Source organism: Pteropus alecto, unplaced genomic scaffold (genome assembly GCF_000325575.1).
Source record: "Pteropus alecto unplaced genomic scaffold, ASM32557v1 scaffold7, whole genome shotgun sequence".
Lineage (NCBI taxonomy): Eukaryota > Metazoa > Chordata > Mammalia > Chiroptera > Pteropodidae > Pteropus > Pteropus alecto.
Window position 1 is genome coordinate 29,916,408 of NW_006494614.1, and position 26,553 is coordinate 29,942,960.

At 35.2% G+C, this 26,553-nt stretch overlaps 1 protein-coding gene across 1 annotated transcript in view; it reads right to left on the reverse strand.

The window, feature by feature from the left end:
- The window catches only part of PRIM2 (DNA primase subunit 2), a 244,155-nt gene extending 217,668 nt beyond the window's left edge, over nucleotides 1-26,487 (reverse strand). The window contains exons 1-5 of the mRNA XM_006926414.3: nucleotides 26,358-26,487; nucleotides 25,436-25,597; nucleotides 23,537-23,640; nucleotides 20,755-20,834; nucleotides 19,290-19,410 (exon numbers count right to left, since the gene is read on the reverse strand). Coding sequence (XP_006926476.1) covers nucleotides 19,290-19,410; nucleotides 20,755-20,834; nucleotides 23,537-23,640; nucleotides 25,436-25,589 — 459 coding nt within the window. The 5' untranslated portion in view covers nucleotides 25,590-25,597; nucleotides 26,358-26,487. The remainder of the gene's footprint in view (nucleotides 1-19,289; nucleotides 19,411-20,754; nucleotides 20,835-23,536; nucleotides 23,641-25,435; nucleotides 25,598-26,357) is intronic.
- Nucleotides 26,488-26,553: the final 66 nt, after the last annotated feature.

Consider the following 26,553-nt stretch of genomic DNA (forward strand, 5'->3'; position numbering starts at 1 on the left):
GTTACTAAGCTGCTCTTCCTGCTTCCTGGCATTAACACTTACCTATACCTGTAGACTGCCACATCTCAGATTTGTTAAGAAGAAGATCTGGTCACCTGTGAGGAGAACCTGGCATACCTGACTGTCATACATCTGCATGTTTCTATGACTGGAATGCACATGTCTCAGCTCCCTTGTGCTGTCTGACTCACAGCAAGAGGAATAAAGAGCTAGGAAAAAAAATCAGAGACCCAAAGGACCAACAAAGTTATAACTAGAGAATCTAATGAGCTCAGTCAAAAAGCCAAATTAAGTTCAACTCTTAAACTTGGGGAATACTGAAATTCATCATAACATTGTAGGCACCAAGTCTTTGGTGCACAGCATTGTGGATTATCATGCCCTGCATTACATTGGAAGTCTGTAGATAACTACTGGTATTTGTTATTCCTTAAGTTTATGTCTTAATTAGCTTGACAAGTTGATTTTAAATAATGAAAGCCATCTTTGAAAGGTCCACTTAGACTTGTGCAGATAATCAGCATCTGCCTCTAATCAAACTGAAAATGATTAGCAAATTAAACCCTTTAATTAGCATTTTGCATAATTTAGGCAAATTATGCTTCTTAGGCTTAAGAAGGTGAAACAGGGTGAATTTACCAGTTAGATATTCCATTAAATCTTTATTAATTATCTAATTTTACCACACATCCAGTAAAAATAAAGAAATATAAATTAAATTCAGTTTAGTTTGCAAAAACCTAGCACTTTACAACAGGCTGATTCTGTCATTCGAGGCAAATTAACATAACACTAAGAAAAATATTTTATTTCAATTTTCTCCATTAACTCCCCAAGAGGTTAACTTTACCCAAACTAGATTCAAATAGCATGAAGGAAGGAAGAAAAGGAGGGAAGGAGGGAGGGCGGAGGAAGCACTTCTTTCCACTTTTGCCATTCAGTACTGCAGAAGCCAAGGTTCATTTCACTACGCTTTTCAATTATACAGTTTTAGAGAAAAGCACTCATTAAACGGGAAGTGGCCTGTTAATGTTCTTTGTTAGACAAAGAGAAATCAGAGGACAATATAGTACCAAAGCCGCCATCACAACAAACCAAGCATATCCACTACTTTTATCTACAGGAACTATTCGCTAACAAACAGTGATGCTGACTTCTTCAAAAAAGTATTTCCTCTCTTAACTGACTCAAAACACCACATTAACTAACAAAACAAAAGCAAGCAACTCTGAGACTTAACAATATCAGGTAATAAATAGCAAGAACTTAAGGGATGGTGGAGGAAGCATACAGTATATCATTTCTAACATATATTGAACCCCAGTTTTCAATGAAGACACGGTCTTGGAGACAGCCCCTATGTTCCAGAATTAATCCTCTTATATAAAAAGCAACAAAATTCAAAAGCAGACTTTTCTACTAGTAAAATCTTCAAATAAATCATATCTTTATTGTGCCATAAATTCTACCCAGGCTGTAGCTCTTCTTTTACGTGTGTGCACATGTGCACGTGCCTGTGTCAGAGGAAGTGGTAAAGGGAAAAAATCATGCCAAAGTTTAAAAAGGGATACTGAAATGAATCTTAATCCATTTTAAAGGGTATACAACTAAATGAAAACCGAAACAGAATAAAGAAAAAGCTATCCTTCCCAAATGCAAATTCCAATCTATTTATATGCAGATGCCACTGTATCTCTGAACTATTTGTATCTAGAGAACCAAACAATAGCTCTGATGTATAATAATCTACCAAAGGTACCGAAAACTGTTTCTTTAAGGATTTGCTCAAGTGGCAATATTTTTAACATAATTTACAGTGCTTTGCATCTACAGGCACTCAGAAAATATTAGTTCATTGACTGGAAAAATCAAGCCTACATTCCAAAGGCTGCTTTTTTTAGGCATTTCATAGTGGGTTAGACAAGGAATCAGCAGCCTAAGTTGGAGCAACTTCAGCTCTGAAGTGGTATGACATATATCCAACTGAAAATACTAATTTCTCTTAACCCTTAAAATATCAACAGGACAATTAAAATGCAAACGTAAAAAGTTTAAACTCTAGGTATATAAGCACCTAACATTTAGTGTTGTGAATTTACTATTTATTTTAATAAACCCCTCTAACCATTGACTATTAAAGCAAAGGAAGAAACATATAATCAAACTGCAAAGCATGAACCTTATTTCACTATTATTTTTCCTTTCTATACTGAATAGAAGCTAAGTACAGTGCTTTGGCTCCCCCACATGACACTTCTAGAGCATAATAACCCTGTCACAGAAAACAGATACCAAATACAACTGGCATCCTTATAGCCCATCAAGCACTTATTTCAGATTTAGTATCATCATCCCTCATTTACCCCAAGCTCTACCTAATAAAAATATATATATATATTCAACCAAAAGTTTGTCTCTAAGTCCCAAAAGGTGAAGGAATTATATAATTAAGAAAGAGATGAGAAAAGTGAAGGTGAAACTACTGTACCCAAGTTTGCATCATAGAGGAATTAATAGTCAAGAAATGTGAGAGCTTTCTAAAAACAATACCTTAAAGTGAATTGAACGATTATCACAAAAATTACTTCGAAGATTACAATTGAGCAGACCTTCAAAAACCAAAAAGTTCTAATTTGAGAAATAAAAATATCGCTGCTAATAAGATCACTTGTTTAATTTTAAACAGTCAGTACAACTTCCAAAGTTAGAAGTATTATTCAGTTGTTTCTATATGCATAAACAAAGTGTTTAATAAATAATAAGATAGCTAATCTTTAATAATGTTTACTACATGCCAAGCACTATGCAATTTACATAGATAATTTCATTCGGTTTCACAACAATCCTGAGGAATATACTATGTTCTCAATTTTATGGAAGAAGAAACTTACCCAGGGTTATTAAAAACCCACTGGGAGATTAATTGTCCCAGGTCTTTCCACACATATTCTCTTACTTAGCAATATTCTTTTCCACAATTTCAAATACTCCTGTTATGTGGTAATTTGATTATATATTTTCAACCATGACCTCTTGAACACAGCCTAATATTTTGAATTGTCCACTGCCTATCTCCATTGGCCCACTAGCACTCATAAGCCATATTTTGACAACCAAATGCACTATCTTATCCCCAAAACATACTCTTGTTTCTATATTCCCTACCATCACTAACATTATACTATTCTTTTTTTTTCCAAAGTGGTTTTAATTTATTTATCTGTTTGTTTATTTATTTATTTTTAGGCAAGGCAACCCTTGGTTGACCTCATAGATTGCAAAGACCTTGTCGGCTTACAATCCCTTATTTTTTTATTTTTTACGCCTACAGCACCTGGTCTTGCTAGGTGGTCTCCCAAACATTATACTATTCTTATACTCTATATGTTAAATAACTTGGAGTGATCCTCACTTCACATTCTGTTAGGCTGCTTCCATACTATCTACCATATCTGCCCACTTCTTTCTATTGCCACAGCCGCGGCTATAGTTCAGACCCTCTTGTAGTCCTTTCATTTGGTCAGTCATTCACTCGACAAATTCCCCTTACATAATATTAACACAGAAACTGACAATATCCTAAAAGAACTCTGCCATAATTCCCCACAATATATTACTTGGTAATCCTTATTTTTTAACTTTTAATTTTAAAATAATTACAGACTCATAAGAAATTACAAAAATAGTACAGAGAAGTCCAATGTACCCTTCGCCCAGTGTCCCTCAATGGTTACACTTACATAACTAAAGTACAAAATCTAAACCAAGGCAAATGACATTTGTGCAATGTGTATATAGTTCCATGCCATTTCAGCACATCTGTAGATTTGGGGAAAACAATCAAAATTGAGAGTAATTATTCTTACCCTGAGGGTCTTACTGCTAATTAATCTCATTAAGCCTTTAATAGACTCATTCTCAAGTTCAGTTAGTAGGCAGGTTTACTAGAGGATACGGGAAGTGATATCCAATATTACTGGGCAATCTTAAATCTCAATTTGGGTCTCGATTCTCCACCTCCTCCTTATTCACTCAGCTACTGTAGTTATCTTCATCATACTAATGTAGGGAGGAGGTAATAGAATTAAAATGTTAATCAAGCCACAATAAGAGACTGCAATATGCTGATCGGCCCTGCACCCAGGCCAGAAGGATACCTACAAAACAAAGGAAGATTTCTGCTGCATTACTAACAACCCATTCGACACAACTGTGAAGGGGAAACTGGAACCAAGACTCATTCCCTATGGCTAAAACCAAGGGGAACCTATGGATTAAAGGCTAGGAACTGCCAGCAGGCCTTTCACTCTACATATCCTTAACTTTTCACACTACATACCCTTTGCCTTCCTCACTGTATGTCCATATCAAAGGAAATGAGTTAACAAAGTCTTTTAAACAATAACTCACAGGAACTAAAGACTGATATATAAACTGAATTCCCTGAACACCCCCACAACTCACTGTCTTTTCACGTCTCTCTGGGTCCCTCTCACTCTGCCTCTGAGAAGAGACCACACTATCTGTGCAGTGTTACCCCTTTTCTAATAAAATTTCCTTTTGACTCTAACTTTGGCGTGAATGTTTAATTCTTTCTTCACTCTCTGCCAAAGGACCTTCTTCTTTTCTGGGTGCAGGGCTTGGTCTTCCCCCACCAACTAGGAGAAATTTGCCCTGTCCTGCATCAATACTAGATTATAACATGTCAATCCATGCCTCAAAAACCTACAAAAATTCCCTCCTGCCCTTATCCTATCCGGCTAGCCTCATTTTCTACTCTTCTCCTTTATCTTTAGGACCTGCAGACTTACAAGTTAAATAAATTTCAGAGGACCCTAAGTCCAAAGGTAAAGTTCTCTCAATGGAATTCCTTTATGACATTATTTACACACATCACCATCATGAATTAAGATGTAAATAAATTTTGAAAAAAAAAAAAAGAATTCTTTATGATTAACATTCCTCAAGACTTTCTGGGAATTTCTATGCAAAGGTTATCCAAAGACCAGAACTTCACTATATGGATAGCACAATCTAAGGAAAAGGGTACCTGCCTTATGCTCTATGAAGACAGCTGTAGGAGGAACAGAAAGAACTAAATGTCCCACCCCAGGCATACCAAAGGGTCTTAATTCTCTGCATCTGAGAAGTTTGCTTGCCCTATTCCACTGGGATATTGAGAAGCTATGCATTCACAATACATAAAGAGCTTTGAACTCTGTTTATGAAGGGGGCTACAAAGAAGTATTATTGTGATGCTGATATTGGCTGGTTTCTTCATCTGCTATGATTACAAGTTGTGGGTACTGGAAGTATGCAATATTAAGGGTTTAAGATTATTTTACAAAAAAAAATAGGAAAACATCTAGATATAACTTTAGCTATAGGAACAATGTGTCTGAGATGACAGCTACTTTAGTATTAGTGAGGTAAACAATATGTTTTTTAAAAGGGAGTAATTCCATAAATAAAATATAAAAGGAAAATCAAAGCAAAGTAATTCAAAACAAAATAATACATAAATGATCAGGCACAGTGAATTATATAACATGATCAAGTAGTGAGATACTGTACCCATTCCTAGAAACACTGTGAATGCAACACCTACCAAATGCAGACTGGCATAGTGTGTATGTTTTGGTGCTCAAATACCACATTAGTGAAGTGCTTTTCCAAAAAGGTGAACAAGAACAAAACAGAAACATTCATAACAAAACAAAGTATAATCTTCCAACAATTCACAAAATAATTACAATCAGGGTACATAAAGCCATGGGGGGGTGCGGACATTTTGTGTTTATTTATAAAACTGGTTCTAAATTCAGATCATTAGAAACAGGTTTGTTTGGGGGAGGGTTGTTTTTTGGTTTGTTTTCTTTTTTTTGGTCCACATAAATATAAAAAGGAACATTAAAAAAAAAATCAAGCATGGCATGGGAAAAATCATTGTACAGAACTATCCAGTGCACTGGAGATGCTCCAGCGTAACCGTCTCCTGTCTACTAAATGACTGTAGCACCCATGAATCACTGTTACAACCATCAAAAACACCACAGAGATACCCAGAATATTCGGAAGGGTAGTAGAGCCCCCTATAGTCTGGAACCCCTAGCTGAACCAAGAAGCTATCCTCCTGAAAGGCGCAATCCGTAACAACAAGTGGACCTCCATAACTTTTCCTTTCCTGACCTGCTAAATTAAATTATTCCTATCTCAAGCATAAACCTACTCTTGGATTTTGGTTTACACTGATCTTGGAATATTACATGAGTCTATTGTTGTACGTAAGCTAAAACATACAACGATCAAAAGAAATGTTTTTGTTTTTGTTTTTTTAAAAAAAAAGGTACCGATGAAGAAAAGCAACAGAGGGCATATAGAAAAGCCGTAGGCTAGATAATGAGCCCCTCAACAACAGAGCTGTGTGAATAGAATGTTTTCCTCAGAGGTAGCATGCACATTATACTGAAAAAACTACTTATGGTATACTTATTATATTTGGTTTCCATTTCTGCCAAGAACTATCAGTTGAAAGAAAACATCTTAGTAAAATTACAGTTAATGTGTTCATTTCCTACATTAATATAAATCTCTTATCTCACACCTGTGTTTGCATATCCCTTTTGATGGGCCCTGTCACCACAAATGTCAGCATCTATTCTACTTCATTTCAGATTAGTTAAGGTCTAACTGGGAAGAAATCCACTCATTTATTTCCTGACACACTCTGTAATTTACACATTTCAAAAAATCTAGAGCTCTGATTTTTGGGTTCCAGTTCTATCACTTAACTTTGGGGTGGTTACTTAACATGCCTGAGCTTGTTTTATCATGGGGCTGTTGTGAGGATTAAATTACATAATCCATGTAAAGCATTTAGCTTAGTATGTGGCACTCAGTAAACAGATAACAAATGTTAGCTACTAGTAACTAATTTCTCTCCTCTGTCTCCTTACATCACTGGGCAGACCAAAACCTTAATCAGTCCACAGCTCATTCAATATTTAACAAGCATTCCTTCCTTAGGGAACAAGAACCTAATGCAAGTTCCCAAACAGTTCTCTGGATTTTCTAACATTCATGCAGAGGTCTTACTCCTTGGATCAACTAAAAGGAGTTGCAAAATATTTGGCTATTGGGTGACAGATGACAGAAGGATTCTCTTGCCCAAAAACATCATGGGATACTGGAACTGGGAGAGCACACTTTAACCAGCGATGAATAGGAAAAAACAGGTAAGCAATAGCTGGCACCAGGAAGCTGAAAGTTAAGGGGAATAGCAATCAGTAGCAGGTAGAGAGTAAATGGAGAGAAGTTCAGAATAAGGACTTAAATTGCTGTCTGTGCCTTCAAACGCGTGGGGAGTAGCAAGATGGAGATATTGACAAGGCATGGGTTAAATGGATAATTGTTATTACTGCAACTACTTCCTCCAGACTTTGTAACTCAGATTTAGCCAAGCAATGACTGGGAAACACAAAATGATTTTTTTTTTCTTTTGCAACTCTATAAGCCCTCTGCATCCCTGGTTCTTACTCTCATCCAAAAAACCTAGGATAAGGCAATCTGACCTAGGCTCTGTACTAATCCATGACATGACTTCAACTAAAAAGGACTAAATTTTCAGAGTTTTAGGGAAACTGGAAAAAGTTAGGAAGATTACAAAATGAAAACATAATGTATACATTAAAAAACCCAGTATCTTTTTTTGGAACACCTTCAGAAAACATAAGTAACATTTTAAAATGTAAATGTTTAACTACAGAGAATATTAGAACACTAATGATGATATTTAATAAAATTAATTTCACTCTTTTAGGTTCTAATCACTAACATACATATAGCATTATAAGAAAATTAGGACATAGCTCTATGTATGTGGGAAACTTCAGCTAATTTACTTATACATTTTTTTTCAAGACCCAAAGCACAGGCATGGAGTCATCAACAATGAGAATACAAGGAATTCTATATTCAAAGGCTGTACACAAACTTTAAAAAAGAGAAATGACTTTTGCAAGTTATTTAAAAAATTTTTGCATGTTAATTTTAGCCTTCAAGGGTAATTCAGCTTGAAGTTTTGCATTTAGTCATAGCATCTGTAGGTTTAAACTATCTTATAATGAGCAGACTCTAATTTTGTAGCTTGATAAGGAAAATCCAAATTCTATGAACTTCTAAAATATTGCCACTAAAGACCATCTGCCACGGTGCATTTTTACAACTATATGCATAAATGTTAGGCTTCAATTAACTAGAAAACTCAGTGAAATTTTTCCTCATTCTCCAAATATAATACTATAGATATCCAACAAATATATATAAAATAATACAAGGTTGGCTTCTATAATTACATCATTTGAAAAAATGCTGAGAATAAAAGTATTAATAATATTTGTGGAGTGTGCTTATAGAAAGGAAGCCCTGTGTTAATGCTTTCATTTAAATCATTTGGAAAGAAGTTAAAAGTATGCAATTGTAACAGAAACACAAATCGCTTTGTCTAAATCATAAATTTTCTTATGTAAAATACAGAACAAATTGAAATTTGCTAACTAGCATAATTCCTCAAATTCAGTTCAATAGAAAAAGCTCATATCATATATAACACATATATTTCATCTAATATTTAACCCTAAGGAAAGTATTCCATGTTACTGTATTCATCTTAAAGATTACAAAGTGATCATGAAACAAAATAGAGGCAAATCTTTTGAATTACTATTTTCTCTAGAAATTAATTCAAACATTTACTCAATACTCAGAGAGCACCATGCTCAGAACTGTTAAGCAGTTCAACTTAAACTTGCCTGCTTCACATTCTTGGAACATAAAACACTTTACTTTCCCATTCTGGAACCAAACTCGACCCTTCATCTGATTATTATTCCTTTCTCTCTCAGCTGTTTTTAGGTCTGAAATTTCTACCGAGAGTATTGAGAATGCGTGTCTTACCATCCACTTCACTCTTCCACAGACCCTCTTTCTGTCATCATCAATGGCTTGTCAGAAGTCATGTGAAAAGCTGCCAGGCTTAACACATTTGTTCTCTAATATGTTCCACTTTTATATCTGCGTGTCCTGTCTCAACTATATCGGACTCCCTAGTGCCTGAAATTTATCATGTGTCAAAAGGAGAGATTAAAGGTACATATATTTCTTCATTTTGCAAGTACCACATTAAAATCGCCTTGCAACTTATTAATAGGCTTATAATTTGTAAACATATCCCAGAAATTAGGTATAAAGAGAGTCGTGTATATTAGATGAATGGCATTTTCATATTTTAAGTAATAGAAATAAAAGTTGACCACAATGATGAACGCTCATTCCAAAAGAGCTGCAAACAACCCAAACTAGATTAACTTACCATGAAAATGAGATATGGACCAAAATTATCAGAAAACATGGCTACCTTAAGGCCAATTTGCAAATATCTAAGAAATAATGATATACAAATAAACACCAAAAACAATTTTAAAAGTCTACGCATGTAAAACTATTAGTTCAATGTAAAATCAATCTTCCAATGTTAAATGAAGAAAGGCATTCAGAAGTTCCTAATAAATTCATGTAACTGACATTTTCAATAACAAATGACAAAATTTAATTCATGTTCGCTGAAAAGTTATCAGCCAAAAATGACACAAAATAATTCCTAAGAAATTTAGATTTCAAACTAGAAGAGATGAGCAACAAATTTTAAACATCAGGTTCATGATAAGAAAAACTATTTTAAAAGTAAGCAAAAATAAGCAATTGAAAGTTTCACATGTACTTGTTTTCAGTAAGCAGGACAATAAGGTTACCAGTCGCACTTGCTTTCACTCAAAAACCCTTACTTCCTGAACGTATTTGGCAAATGAACAGCACTAGTTCTATTTAATATGCAGTGGTTTTCATTTGTGATGCACAGAATATTCTCCAAATCTTTTAGGATACTCATCTTCAATTCTGTACTATTCTAATGAAAAACATCCTACCATTAGATCCGCTGGTATTTCAAATCAAATAAAAAATTTTTTTTGACTGTGTTGAGAAGGTTTTAAAACATCGAGGTAAATTATAAGCTGCTGTCAAGACTCTGAAGTGCAACAGCACAGAGACCCTCCGTCTGTGAGGCTGACAGCTGTCAAAGCCTGACCTTTTCCTACCTGGTCAACTGAAGAAGTGTTAATAGAATCTGTTTAACCTTACTCATTCACCTTTAATGTGACACAAGGGTAAGTCAATCAATTCAGCAATGAGAGATCCAAAACAGTCCCCACAGAAATATTTACTCATTTCTAATCCTTCCTAGAAATTTCAGATTTAAAATCCAAAGTATTTACACATAAGCCCACAAATGAAAATTATCATTTTTCCTTTTTGAATATTCTACTTCATATTAAGGCCTTCTGTTATACGTCATAAAGATTCAGATTCCAACTATCAACTGAAAACCCAACTATAGACTAAAAAAGCCAAAGAATCAAAGTACTACCAAAGCCAGAAATAGAACACAAGAGTCCCAGATCTGATAACTGGATCCATTCATCTCCTCCAACTTTTTACCAAATAAAATTATATCAGCCATGAAACTGAACAAAACAAAATTTAAGAAAAAAAACTATGCAGAAAAATTAATTTTATCTTTTTCCGTACATAGTTCTACATCAAAGCAAACACAATGCAAACATAAATGCATCTCCTAATATAAAAACATATTTAGAAGATTAACATAAAAGCCAGTGCAGCTTTAATGAAACTGATAGAGATGCAAACACACACCGAAGTCCAGACAGACTCTAAGATGTGTGTGCCAGCAATCCAGCTTCTGGGACATGGAAACCAACATGACTCTGCACTCCCCATCATTTCTTCCTACCTTGACTTAGGCAGCAGAGCTATTATACATCAGAGACCAGCTTATGTGACAAATGTTAATAACTCTTCCCTAAGCCTTGCTTTGTCCTGAGTGTAAAACATGGGTCCTGTCTAAAAGCATCACTGACACTTGTTTTAGTACAGTTTCCAAATGCAAGCCAAATATTCTAATCAAAGGGAAGAAAATTCCCATATTCCTATTGATGAAGTGGTAAAAGTAGAGAAATAAAAAGCTACAGGGATCTAGAGGTAAGTTCATCAACAGCACCTTAATTCAAGTCCCTTAATTACCAGTATCACATGTCTCAGGGGAGTACCAGAACAAGAGGGGAAAAGATCTCCGCCAGGTAAGTGATAAAGATCTATCACAGGAATGACTTTTCTGCCAGGCCCCCTGCGATGCTTTCTCTACCTTCCATAAATCCCCACCAGCTACAAACATTTGATCAATATTTATATTCTACAGAGTTTATTGCAAAAACAAAAGGCATGTTCTCCACACTCTACCCAAAGTTCTGATAAACCACCCACGGTTTATCCCCCTACTGAGAATCACTGAATTAAAAAACACAAGAAGCCAAAGTTACAGTTCCTTTTAGAAACTGTACAGGACACCCTTCCCCCACTCTGGTGATGTACAAATGTGGATATTAATTTTCAGGAGGCAATCTTTCAATTTTATCCCTATTTCTATATTGTTAATGAATATGTTTATTATAATGAAACTCAAATGACCTGCAGAATGAAATGCAATAGGAAGGACGGAGGAGAGGGAGGGAAAATTATAGTAAACAAACTGGAAACAGAGTAATACGAAAAAACAATCGTGACTGCCAACACAGTAGTTAAGTACATCAGTCTTTCCTTATCCACAGTTTTCGCTTTCCAGCAGTTTCACTTACCCCCAGTCAACAACCATAGTCTGAAAATATTAAATGGAAAATTACAGAAATAAACAATCCATAAGTTTTAAATTGCCCACCATTTTGAGTAGTATGATGAAATCTTGTACTACCCTGCTCCATCTCACCCAGGACATGAATCATCCCTATGCCAGGATTATCCATGCTGTATATGCTACCCGCTTATCCAGTTATCAGATCAACTGTAGTGATATCTCAGTGCTTGTATTCAAGTAACCCTTATTTTACTTAATAATGGGCCCAAAGTGCAAGAGTAGCGATGCTGGCAATACAGATATGCCAAAGAGAAAGTGCTTCTTTTAAGTGAAAAGGGGAAAAGTTCATACTATCCATGGTTTCAGGCATCTACTGGGAATCATGAAACATATGCACTGGGGATAAGGGGCAACTACTGTATGCATATATTTCCCATAAATTCCTGTTTCCCAAACTAAAAAAACCCAAAAGAGACTTTTTTTATTTGTGGCAAAATGTATCAATCTAATTAACTCCAAACTTCCTCAACTTATAGGCATTTGCTGTCTCTGTATCTTCCATATTATTCTATTTAACATATATGCCAGGCATAGTACTAAGTACTCTATACTCTCTAACTCATTTAAACCTCACAAATCTGCGAGGTGGGGGGTTGTGATTATCCCCATTTTAAGGATGAGGAAACTGAAGAACAGATTAGAAAATTTACCCCAAATCACAAAACTGATTGTCAAGTATGGCATTAAATTTTATCGTACTTATAAGGCAAAAAGTTTGCCTGTTACTGTTTAATAGATGCTGGCAGAAGACAGACTCCTGCATTAGAGACAAAGAACTTTATTAATCACATCACGGGAAGCAGCAAGAGAACCAGCATGTTTGTGTCATCCTCCTTACCCCCAACTTCCTTGGAGACAACATGAAATCGCACAAATGGATGCTCAAGCACAGTGGGTTTTCACTACAGCTGAGGAACACTGAGAACCAATCGCTTTTATAGCAAGCGCTAAACAAGCCTCCTCTATATACCCAGAAGATATTACCTCATCCCTCAAGGCTGCTTGCTAAAAACACAGCTGTGAGAAATGGCCAGGGTAAAGAGTGGTCATGACCATGCATTCCTGACATACCCAGCAAGATGTGTGGGAGCAGGAGACCCTTGGAGTGTTTTTCGCTACACTGCCATGTGGATGGGGAATCAAACTCAACAATACAACTCCGGAGCCTACACTGTCAATCGCTATTAATAAAAACACATTTAAAAAATTTAACTTTGTTCCCTAAATATAAAACTATAAATACTGAGATCATTGAATCTTCTGGTAAAACATGGTAAATTGAACATAAATATTTCAATTACTTCCTCAACAAAATAAAAATAACAATTAAAGTGTAAAAGAATATAAACCACCAAGAACAAAACAGTGGAAGAGAGAGGTCAACATGTTTTGGGAAAGTGGCTGAAAGTCTATTAAATGATTTAGAAGAAAAGAAGCTATAACTTAAATCCCTGGAGAAAGATATTCTGATGTGACCTCAGAGAGTGAAAAAATCATGAATCAGAAGAACCAATACAAAAGATGAAAGATGTAAGCCAAGGAATGCAAAAAAATAAAGTCACCTTAGTGAACAGTGGGCTCCTGGCTCTCTGATACGAGAACACAGCATTAAGACACCAATCAGTGTGGGAAGAGATTGGAGGTTTCCTCTGAAATACCGACTTTGGCAGGGGTTATCCAACAACCATATTTTTTTTTTAAAGTGATTAAACAAGGCCCACTAGTAAATAAGTATTTCATACACTTACTTGCAAGTGCACATAAATCCCAATCTCCCAATCCATTTTTTAGTATCTCAATCTTTAACAAAAACAAATATTAAAGGATCATCACACTTTCAAGGAAAATATTCAACATGAAAGACTATCTAAAACAGATGAACTAAATAAAGGAATGAGAGGCATACAATGAAAGGAGCAGAACAATATAATTAATCTTAAAAAAGATTATATTCATGAGATGAAAACATAAGGCTATAAAAAGCAGAGACAGAAAGAGCCATTAGAAATTAAAAACAGGAGAGCAGAAAATAGAAAATTTACAGGTGAAGAACTTTTCCATAAAACAAAAAAGATAAAGATTGGATGTCAGGATAATAAAGAAAATAAGACCAATCCAGGAGGTCCAAATTCTAACCACAAATTATAAAAGGAGAACAGAGAAAACAAAAAGGAGGAAATTTCCAAAGCAATAACAAAAAGAAATTTACTAAACATTAGAACCCAAGTCTTCAGATTTAAAGGGCCTACCAAGTTTCCATACCAATAAATCAAAAAAGATTCAGACATCATCATAAAATTTGACAACAGTAGGATGGGAGATGGGAGAGCCAAAGTATACAAAGTGAGATGCAAAGAATCAGAAGAGCAACTTTGGAAGCTAAAAGGTAATGCAGAATACCTTCGAATTCCTTAATAGAAACTACTTCCAACTCTGAATTGTATACAATTTTTTTTAAATGATCCAACTATATGCTATCTACTAGAAATATATTTTAGATTCAAAGACACTAATACGTAGAATGGAAAAAGATATATCATGCAAACAAAAACATAAAAGATCTAGAATAGTTATACTATTATCAGACAAAATAAATTCTAAAACAAAAAATATTACCAGAGATAAAGAGGAATATTTCATAATGACAAAAAGATCAATCCATCAAGAAGATATAACAGACACATATGCACCTAAAAACACAGTCCCAAAGTACATGCAGCAGAAATAATGGAATTAAAGACAGAAATAGACAATTCAACAGTTAATGGTTAAAAAAAATAATAATGGTTAACAACTTCAATACCCTACTTTCAATAATGGATAGAACAAATAGGCAGAAGAGCAACAAGGAAACTGAAGGCTTGAAAAATATTACGGACCAATTAGACCTAACAGACTATACCTACAGAACACTCCAACCAAAAGCAGCAGATAAGCATTATTCACAAGTACACATAGAACATTCTCCAGAGTAGACTGTATACTAAGCCATAAAATAAGACTCTAATTTTAAAAGGACTGAATATAAAACCTGTTCTCAAAACAGATAGATACAATTAATTTTTTTTTAAATGTAAGTAACAGAAGGAAGTTTGGGAAATTCAAAAATATGTAGAAATTAAACAACATACTCCTAATAACCAATACATCAAAGAAGAAACAAGGAAAAACTTTGAAATGAATAAAACGGAACATTCTACAACTTATGGAATGAATCTAAAGGAGTGCTCAAAGAGCAATTGATAGCTGTAAATGCCTACATTAAGAGAGAAAAACATTTCAATTCAGTAACCTAAACTTCCACCTTAAGAAACTGGAAGTAAAAAGGAAACTAAACCTGAAGCCAGCAGAAGGAAGGAAATAATAAAGATTGATAACTAATAATAATAAAGAGCAGAAATTAAAGACATAAAGAATAGAAAACAATAAAGAAAATCAGCAAAATCAATAGTTATTTGAAAGGATCAACAAAATTGAAAAACCTCTACCTAAATAACCAAATAAAAGAAGACTTAAATTGGTAAAATCAGGAATGAAAGAAGAGAATATGATTACCAATCTTATAGAAATAAAGAGAATTATGAAGAAATTCTATGAAAAACTGAATGCATGAAATAGATTACTTAGATGAAATGGACCAATTCCTAGAAAACACAAATTACCAAAACTGACTCAAGAAGAAATAGAAAATTTAAATAGATCTATAACGAATAAAGAATGCATTAGTAATTTTAAAACACCCCACAAAGAGAAGCCTAGGCCTAAATAGATTCACTAGTAAATTCCACTAAATGTTTAAAGAATTAATACCAATCCTTCACAATCTTTTCTAAAAAACAGATGAGGAGGAAAACAGTTCTGAGACCAATATTACACTGATACCAAAACCAGACAAATACACCACAAGAAAACTACAAACTAATATATCTCCTATCAATAAACACAAAAATCCTCCACAAAATACTAACAAATCAAATACAGCAATATATAAAAAAGATCATACAGTATGACCAAAAATCACAAACAAGCAAGAATGTCCACTGTCACTTCTCTTCAAATTGTACTAGTGATTCTAGCTAGGGAATTAGGCAAAAATAAATTTAAAAAATCCAGATTGGAAAGGAGTAAGATTATCTCTATTTGTAAGAGACATAATATCCTAAGGAATCCACTAAAAACTATTAGAATAAATGACATCCATAGGTTGCAGGATGCAAGATCAATATACAAAAATCAATTGGATTTCTCTACACTAGCAATGAACATTCTAAAAATGAAATAAAACAATTCCACTTACAACGACTTTAAAGAATAAAGTACTTAGGTATAAATTTAACAAAAGAAGTATACATTTTTGAAGAAAATTTTTTTTAATTTTAAAAAATAGAAAAATATCCCTTGTTCTTGGATGGCAACATTTCCCAAATTGATCTATACAGTCTCTGCAAACCCAATCTGAATTCCCAGCTGGTTTATTTGTAGAAACTGAAAGTTTATCCTAAAATTCATAAGAAAATGCAAGGATATCCACATGCAAAAGAATGATGGTGAACCCCTACTTCATACCTTATACAGAAATTAACTCAAAATAGACCACAGACCTAAATGTAAGAACTAAAACTATAACACTCTTAGAGAAAACCATAGGAGTAAATCTTCATGACCTTCTGTTAGACAAAGCCTTCTTTGATCCCAACACCAAAAGCACAGTGACAAAAGAAAAAAGTAGATAAATTAGACTTCATGCAAATTAAAAACTTTTGTGTTGCAAATGAAACCATCAAAAAAAAGAAATGACGAGTCTCAAAATGGAAGAAATACTTGTAAATCAAATATCTTAGAATGGACTTGAATCCAGAATTTTTAACACTCGACAAAAAAAGACAACGCAATTTTAAAATGGACAAAGGAATTGAATAGACCTTTCTCCAAAGAAGATATACGAATAACCAATAACCACATGAAAAGATACTCAACATCATTAGTCATTAGAAAAAGGCAAATCAAAACCATAATGACATATCACTTCACACCCACTAAGATGGCTATATTCAAAAAACAGATAACGATTGTCGGTGAGAATGTGAAGAAACTGAAATCCTCATACACTGGAAGATGTAAAATGGTGCAGTCACTTTGAAAAACAGTTGGGCAGTTTCTCAAAAGTTTAAACAAAGAATTACCCCATGACCTAGCAATTCTACTCCCAGGTATATACCTGAAAGAAATGATATCCACACAAAAACTTGGACACAAATATTCACCACAGCATTATTCATAATAACCAAAATACAGAAACAACCCAAATGTCCATCAACTGCTAAACAGAGAAACATTGACAAAAAAATGAAGTACAGATACATGCTATAACAGAGATGAAACTTGAAAATATTATGCTAAGTGAAAGAAGCCAGTAACAAAAGACCACAAAATATATGATTCCATTTATGTGACATGTCCAGGATAGGCAAATTCACAGAGACAAAGTCAATTAGTGGTTACCAAGGGATAAGAGGGGGAGAAATGGAGAGTGACTACTAATGGGTTTAAGTTTCTTTTTCAGGGTAATGAAATATTCTAAAATTAGATGGTGGTGATGGTTACACAATTCTGTGATTACACTAAATACCAGTGAATTATACATTTTAAAAGGGTAAAATTCAAGGTATGTGAATTCTATCTCGATAAAGCTATTATTAAAATTTTTTACTTGTGATCTCACTTATATGTGGAATCTAAAACAGCTGAACTCATAGAAGCAGAGAGTAGAATGGTGGTTTTCAGGGGCTGGGGGATGGGGAATATGAGATCTTAATCAAAGAATACAAACTTCCAGATGTAAGCGAAATAAGTTCCAGGGATCTGAGGTCATGGTGACTATAGTTAATAATACTGTATTGAATACTGGAAAGTTGCTCTGATAGATTTTAAATGTTCTCACCATAACAACAACAAAATGATAATTATGTGAAGAATGTGTTAACTAACCTTACTGGGTTAAACATTTCACAATATATACATGTATCCTAAAGTTACATGCCAATTATATCTCAATAAAATTGGAGAAGAGACATATCATCTGATATTATTTATATAAAGTTCAAAAACAGGCAGAATTAATTTGATATTAAAAGTCAGGATAGTGGTTACTTTTAGGTGGGAGACAGGAGGTAGTGAATGGGAGGAGGCACAAGGGAGCAAGCACATGGTGATAGCAATGTTCTATTTCTTAACCTTCGTAATGTTCACTTTGATACTTAGAGCTATATCATTATGATTTGTGCACTTTTCTGTATTTATACGTCAATTCAAAAAGTTATTTTGTAAAAGAAAAAAGATGGCTTTTGCTTAAAAAATTATATTTGACCATATGTAAAGATACTCTAGAATAAAGAGTAAATCTTCTCAAGGACATTTTTTTCTCTGATGTAATAAAAATCAATAATTTCCATAACTGCAAAAAATAAATTATTTTTAATATGAAAAGATAAATTAACTGTAACTGACAGTAGCAATAATAAACTTCACTAAGGATCAAAGTTAAAAGCAAAGTGGAAACTGCATGGGGTTTGGGTGAGATGGTCCTGGGCTTTTCTATGCCTAGGTAGTTGTTATTTAGAAACCTCATAAGAAATGAGAGAATGTGGAAAGTGCCTCCTTAGCACAGAAAAGACACTGTCTCCCAACTATTTCTTTACTTCCCGTCACGTGATTTCTTTTTTCAACTCAGTAACCCACACTACAGTGGGTAGATCTTCCACTTCTCAGATAGGGCAACGTCTTTCACTTACTCCAATTTCTCTTTTTTAGTTTATTTTGGCCTCAAGTCACCCATTCTAACACTGAAATAGAATCTCAATCAGCCCCACTACCATCTGACTGACCTAATTCCAAAACGGAATTTTTCTACCTTCCTACTGCAGCATACAGCCACCTAAAAGACATAAATTCTCTTTTCAACCACAATCTTTATCCCTGCTAAACAGGTCCCAAACATCTTTTTTATATTATTACCATATGTAAATCATTGATTTGTCTGCAAAATTATTTTTTACAGCTATTCAGATTTTACTGACAACTGAGTTTTAAAATAAACTATTATCCCTCCTAAAATTCATTATTAAAAATAAGTACTACCACTTTTGTTTGCTTTAATACATTATTAGCTTTAAATTTTTGGCCTATAAGACTCTAGTTAAAGATGTATAAATTAAACCTTTTTCTGTTTTCACTAATCACATATTTAATAGAGTAAATAAATGTGAGGCTTTGGTATAAGGAGCCCCTTTTCCTCTAGTCACGGAAAGGGAAAGATTCATTGTTATAAAAAGCCAATAGCTATTCTTTCAGGGAGGTACTGAGGGAAAAATTGTAAAGAGAACAGACTCACTAATACTGGCACTTAGGGCAAAAGGGAGGGATGAAAAGTGAAAATGGTTGGAAATAACTACAAAAATATACTTACAGCCTCAAAATGCAAATGGCTATCCTTTAAGAAATCTTGAATTTTGTCCTTGGGTAAAATACTGAATCGAAATCGAAGGAGATCCATTTCTTGTTGAATGAACCAGCGTCTAAGATCTTCACTGAAATGAAGACAGGAAAATTATACAGTATAAATGAAAAGTCCAATGTTTATTTTTAAAATCCACTGATTAGTAAATCCAAGAAGTTTCTACGAAACAATATTCAAACACAAGCAAAATGCCAATAGAAGGTAAACGCATATAAGTCCACTATAAATTCCACACACAATGTTCTAGGAATGTGCTGAACATGGGGAGAAAGATATTTAGACAATAAAATTAAAAGAACTAAATACAGACTATCGCAAGCCTAGTTGCATTATTATTTTAAATAATATAAAAAATAGTTCACTGCATTTACTACAACTGCAAAATAATCAATTCCATTAGAAAATGGGGTATTCCTTCTATCTAAGGTAGTTTCATCAATGCCAAATAAATTCAAATTCTTTAAAGGTAACTTTATCTCTAAATGGATTATAACCAGATAAACTTTGCAAAGCAACCTTTGCGTACAGCTTTATAATTTCATAAAATTTAATATGCACAGTATACTTCAATTTTTTAAAAGCCAACATACAAACATTGTATATTAATTTAAAAGACAGATATATAATGGGTATTGTTGTTATAAAATAATTATGCTACTGTATGTAAAATACGATTTAGGTTTTTTCTGAAGTGACTTTCACACTGTCAGCAATTCATTTATTGCAAAAATTACATTAACTACATATGCTTTTTAACAAAAGAAAATCTCTAGGACCAAAACTGGTCAATAATTTCTGTTATTATCTTGGGATAGCAAACAATTCAACATTCTCATCCAATAAGCCTATTAATATAAAAAGAAACAGAAACTTATAAGTATGTTATTAAACCAAAATTATTACAGAAAAAAAACACAGGGGTTTTAAAGAAAAAAAAGGCAACTAATTTCTTGTCCCTCTGGGTGGCACTATTGACTTATAAGAAACCAACGACCTAAGGAAAACATCTTAATCTAATGGACACTAGCCCATACAGCTCAACTTCTAAAAACCTGTATCAAATTCGAGTACGTATCTGATTAATTCTTACATAACTTATTTTTTAGAAAAAAAGTATCAAAAGTCTTTTTCCCTAATGAAATTCCCTCCAATTTTAAATCCCAAATGAAGAGTGTCTCCCATAAAATTCAAAAGTGTTTGAACAGGCAAAATTTGCAAAAGAATTTTTCCATTATTTTTTAGTAAACGACTTGTTTCAAACAATTCACTGCAACGGTATTCAACCCATGAACCACTAGTTTCTGATGTTCTTCTGAGTTTTCCTATGTTCAGTACAATACATGTTAGATTTCTATGTACCAATTTATAACCTAAGACAACAGATTTGACTGCAAGAGTATAAATGTATACTCACGACTGGCAATAAGCAAGGCGCAAAATAAAGTGAGAAATATGATCTCTTCTTCGTGGTTCATATTCATCTTCTAAGTTTTCCTTAAAGATGGTACACAAATAAAATAAATGCATTAGAATAATAAGAGGTGTAAAGAAATGCTGAGTCAGCAAGAGCCAGTGTAAAGTAAAAGTTTCAAAAACATAAATTTCATAATATGCTTTCCAGGATAGTTAACATTTTATTTCAGTTAGCAATTGGGTGAAACTGAGAACTGAACTCATCTCAGCAAAACCTCCTGGGTTGGGACCACACCATTTTCTTCCTATCAACTCCCCCTTTCTTAATTTTCCTTCTTACTCAACCTATACCAAGGGTACTCACCACTTCGACCACTTCTTACAACAACCCTCAACTTCTTGCTTTTCAACCTTCTGGCAAAACCTAGATTCTAAATTAATTTATAGCTATATTCTATAGATTATTTCCAAAATGCTGAGAATCTCTGGAGAAAAAAATACACAACTACGGGAATTTGGAATATTAAAAATTCACAGCCTCTAACCTCAGCTGGATCTTTACCAACACCAAGGAAACCTTATTCAAGTCTAAAATAGTAGAGCAAATGTATCTTGAACACTTATGAAGAGTACCAGGCACTGTTTTAAGCATTTTTAATCTATTAACCCATTTAATCATTTTTTAAAATTCCTATGAGGTAGGCACTACTATGTAACCCTATTTTAAAAATGAGGAAATCGATGCACAGGCAACTTACATAACTTGTCTAGGGTCACAAAACTTGTAAGCAGCAGCGCTCGTATTCGACACATAATCATCTCTTTGCTCACTTCCTAGAAAAGCTGTTTCAGTATGGTAGTTGACCCAAGCTCCCTACCATACCACCTTCCACTTCTCTCTCAGAAGATGACTTCACCTATCTTAAAGAAATAAAGGCCACCAGGCTGACTTCTTCAGCTCCAAGCTTCTATGACCACATGCTTTGTTGCCTTACCTCCCATCTCCATGGACAAAGCCTACACAAAGCTAATCTCTACACCTAAACCCTGCAACCCATCTGCTTCTGCCTCATAAGGACCTTGATTTATCAAATGCTCTCAAAGTTATCCTCAAGCTCCCCTCCTCTTCTTTCTCTTCTAGATCTTTCTGTTTAGCTTATAAACATGTATAACTATCTCTTGTCATATACGTGTGTGTACATACATATGTGTACTCTTTTCCCTACGATTTCCTCTATATTCAGCTCTATTTCTCCCCTGTCTTTTCAGCTAAACATCTTATAAGAATGCATATTCCACAACCACCTCTCCACCTCCCTCCTCCAACCACTGTCATCATTCAGGCTTTTACCTTTATCTACATAACTCAATGGATTCTGTATAACTCATCTTACATGATCCATCCTAAGCTTCTGAAACTATTATGGTTAACAGCATCACAACATTTTGGAGACAATACGCCCAGATTCGAATCTTGGCTCCACCATTTACTATTTCATGAATTTGGGCAAGTTACTTAGTCTATCTATAACTCAGTTTTCTCATCTGTAAAATAAGGATGATAATAGTACCTACTTCATAAGACTGCCTTCTGGATTCCATGGGTTAATATTATGAAATGCACTTAGAACCAACTTTGGGGCAGAGTAAGCATAATAAAAATGTTTGCCATTGTTATTCCTATAATATCACTATTAATATCATGACCATTATTATTGAAACTCCAGCCTTCCTTGTCTGCTGAAACACTATCATCCTGACTGATCTTCCTCTCAGGCAGTTTCTTCTCAATCTCCTTCCCAAATTCCTCCAACTCTACTTCACCTTAAATTTTCGTATTCCTCATATCCTGTCCTCCATCATCTTCTCTTCTCGAATATATTCCTACAGCTCTCACCCACTCCTGATGATTCTAACCTTCCTCTTAAATCTATACTTCCAGATGTCTAAGTCCAAACTTGTATGCATATACAATTGCCCACTAGCCATCTCTACAGGCACCTCAAATTCATATCTAAAACTAAACTCAACATCTTCCTTCTAACTGTTGCTTCTCCTCCTGTGTATCACATCTCAAAATATCACTACTATCCACCCAGAGATCCTAACTAGAAACCTGGACGTCATTCATACCTCTACTCTCTCCCTTTTCCCTGGAACCAATCACTAAAATCATTTGATTCTACCTTCTTAATATCTCCTCAATCAGTCTTCTTTTCTCCATTCAATTCATGTTCATCATTTCTAGGCTCCTAACTGGTTTTCCTCCTATTAGACACAAGCCTGTCAATCTGCTGTTCACAGCCATCTTCCCAAAATAAAATCTAATCACGTCCACCAAGATGCAATCTCCTCTCTGAAGCCTTCCCAAACCACCCCAATCTGAACTGGGTGATTATATGTGCTACTGGAGTTTCTGGAGCACACATCTAATAACAGCATTTATCATCCTGTATTGCACAGGGTACATGTGGCAATGTCTGGAAACATCTACTGGGTAGAAGCCAGGAATGCTGAGCATCCTACAATGCCCCGGACAGTCCTTGCAACAAGGAATTATGCCCAAAATGTTGACAGTCCCAAAGCTGAGAAACTCTATCTCAGTATTACAATCATCTGACTACATCAATCATTTCTAAGAGACTGTAAGTACCTTTAGGCAGAGTCTATGCTATATTAGTCTTTACAAAAGCCCTGTGCCTAATACAAGACCTTTCCCACAACGGATATTCAGTACATAAACATTACAAACTGATGGAATATTTCTTCCCTCTTTTACTTACTCTGAAGGAAAACTTGACCTTTCGAATCTCGGCCTCCAACTTACTCTGGTATAGCTCGGTTCCTTTCACATAGCTCACACCAAGATTTTCAACTACTTTTAGCACTAAAAAAATAATAACAGAAAGAAAAACGTATAAAGGCAAGATAATTTTTAAAACTAATCCAACACAAATAAAACCTATGAATAGCAATTCCATTGTTGCTTTTTATAAAAGATGACAAGTTGTAACAGTTTTACTTTCTGAAAGTACATTATATAAATTACATGTTTATAAGAGGATAATTTCCATTCGTGCACAGAAAATGTCAATGTTCCACAGCAAAATCTAATACCAGGGACTGTCAACTGGTATAGTATCCACCATACCAGAGTGATGGTGGATAATCACTGCCATACTGAGCCACTGTGGTTGAGGAATGGAAAAGGGTGTTGATATGGAAAAAAGATATGGAAAAGCACCCCTTGTTTGTATTCCTCATGTGGAACTGCCTGTTAGGCAGTCTGCTTCATTTACTCAGCACAGACTCATCAGAAAGATAGCCCTTCCTTTCTGATAAAGCATAGAAGGAGAAGACAATAGTGAAGAAGGGTTCTCCAATCGTCCAAATGAACCATCCTGAATAGATGCTACATCCAGCTTACAAGTTCCTAAAGCCCCCTGTCAATCTTTCCTTAGATGAATTCTCCTTCCAACAATATGAAAAGAGACATTTTTTTAATTCAAGAATAAAAAGCTTCTAAAATTAAACCTGAACTTAAACTCATGTCCCACAGGTACCTCCTTATTATCACATCCCAAAGCAAACTATTTTCCCCCCTAGTCTTGCTCCTCTTCTGGCTATCCCCCATCTCCACTAGCTTCAGCCACCCCCACCTGCTCCCTCACATCCAAAAAGACCAAATCTTATCAATAATACCTCCTTGGTATCCATTATATCTCTCCGGTTCCATCATTGCCACTGTCATTGCCTTAATTCAGACCCATTCAGTCTCTCTCTTTAAATGCAAAACCCAAAGGACATTTTTTAATCATATTAATTTCTATGAAGCATCTGACACTGCTAAGCTTCCTAAAACCCCTTTCTCCCTTGCCAACATTCTTTCGTTTGACAAACAGGTGCAGAGTACCCCCTTTTTCTATCAGCGGATCTCATCCTGCTCCTCTATGATCAAGTATCTCATCTCTTACGATTTTCCCACAAAGATATCCTGAAACATAAACTCTGAAGACAGTGCTATTATGTGTTTCAGATCATGCCAAGCTCATTTCTCTCTTCCACCAACAAACAGAGGATAAGAAGGCCCCCAGTACAGTTGCCATATCCTTCTTATACCCCATTATTACACCCTTAGCTTGGAACAAAATGTCCTTGGTTATCCATACTTCTCCATCTACCCTGAACTTGTTAACGTCTCCACAAATATGACATTCTCTCTCATGCCTTCAAGCCTTTGTACAGCCATTATCTCAGCCTGGAAAATCCCTTCACTTCTCTGTTGAGAAATTTCTGCTCATCCTTCACGGTCCAGATCACCTTTCAATTTCTCTAAGAAATCTTAATCAGACTAAGATAGTCACTCTCATCTCTACGTTTCAATAGCACTACTATTTATCCCTACTACAGCACTTAAAATACTAAGTCATGATTATTATTTTGGATGTCTGTTTCCATGTACTAGAATACAGCCTCATCAGAGAATTACATTATTCATCGCAAAATCCCTACCACCTAGAACACAGTGAACTCAATAAATATGCAGTGTATAATAAATGAATTGCAAACCCTCAATAAATATGTTGAATGAATTGTTTAATGAAGGAAATAAATTACCCACACTCATGCCCACAAAGTGAGGTTCTCAAGAATTTATAAATTCTAATTCAGATATCACTTACATTTAACTCTATCGATAGCCAAGTTTTCAAACTCTATCAAAGATATGTTTTCAGAAGGCGGCTGCAAGTAAAACTGGAGGCTATGAGGGTAGCACATATTCCTCTGATCACCTGCCAACTTCTGTTTCTTCCACCTTGCTCCGGAAAACTGCATCTTGTTACCTTTTCAGGAAATACATAAAAAGGGCTGAATTGATGGAAAGTGGAGCTGAAAACCTTAAACCAAAAAAGAAAAGCTCCACACGCACAGGGGGGGAAAAAAACCTGCAGTTGAAGGGCATGCACAAAACGTTAACAGTTGTTATCGCTGAGCGATGTCTTGCGGTATTTTCCAGATTTTCAACAATACACCTGTAACTACTTTGTAATTGGGGGCTGAGGGGAGAGGTGAGTGCTGGAGAAGACGCAGGTGATGATCCTAACATCCAGCAACAAGAAAGTCAGCTGAAGCTGCCTGCCCACTACTGGTCTGGGGCTACAGTCCCTAGATCTCTGTAATCCCAAGAGTTAAGGTGAGGTTCCATGCGGGCTGCAATTCTGAACTCGGAGGAAAGTGCAGTAAACTCCAGCTAATAAGAGACTTAATGAACCAGGTCGTTACTCACTTCCTAGTTTATGACACTGGGAAACAGAATGACACTGTCTTTCGAATCGGGTCTTTCTGAATGCCTTTTAGGGAGTATCCACAAGTTCCTTAGAAAACCTCCCACCTCCGATCCCACCCCAACTCTCCGGTGAAGTTGTCGCTACTCAACTCACTGACAACTGCATCTCTGCCCCAAACAAAAAAACTAATACTCCCGCCCCGCCAGATCAATCCTTCTGCTCCCACCGGCCGCAGAGTGCTCTCCCTTCTTTCTCGACTTGCAAGCCTCAACATCAGGATCACTGTCCGCCCTAAACCCGCAGGAGTTCCTCTTACCTACAACAGCACCAAACCCGAAAAGGTTCAGACGCCGACAGCCGGGATTCGCGAGTGGCGGGAGATTTCTCTTGAACCGGAAGCAGAAGTGGCGAAACACACGCCCCGCCCCCCTACAGCCCTCCCGGAGCGGACGCACCTGGGAACTTTCTGGGCGTGGAGTCGGTCGTTTATGCTGGTTGACACTGGGGTGCTG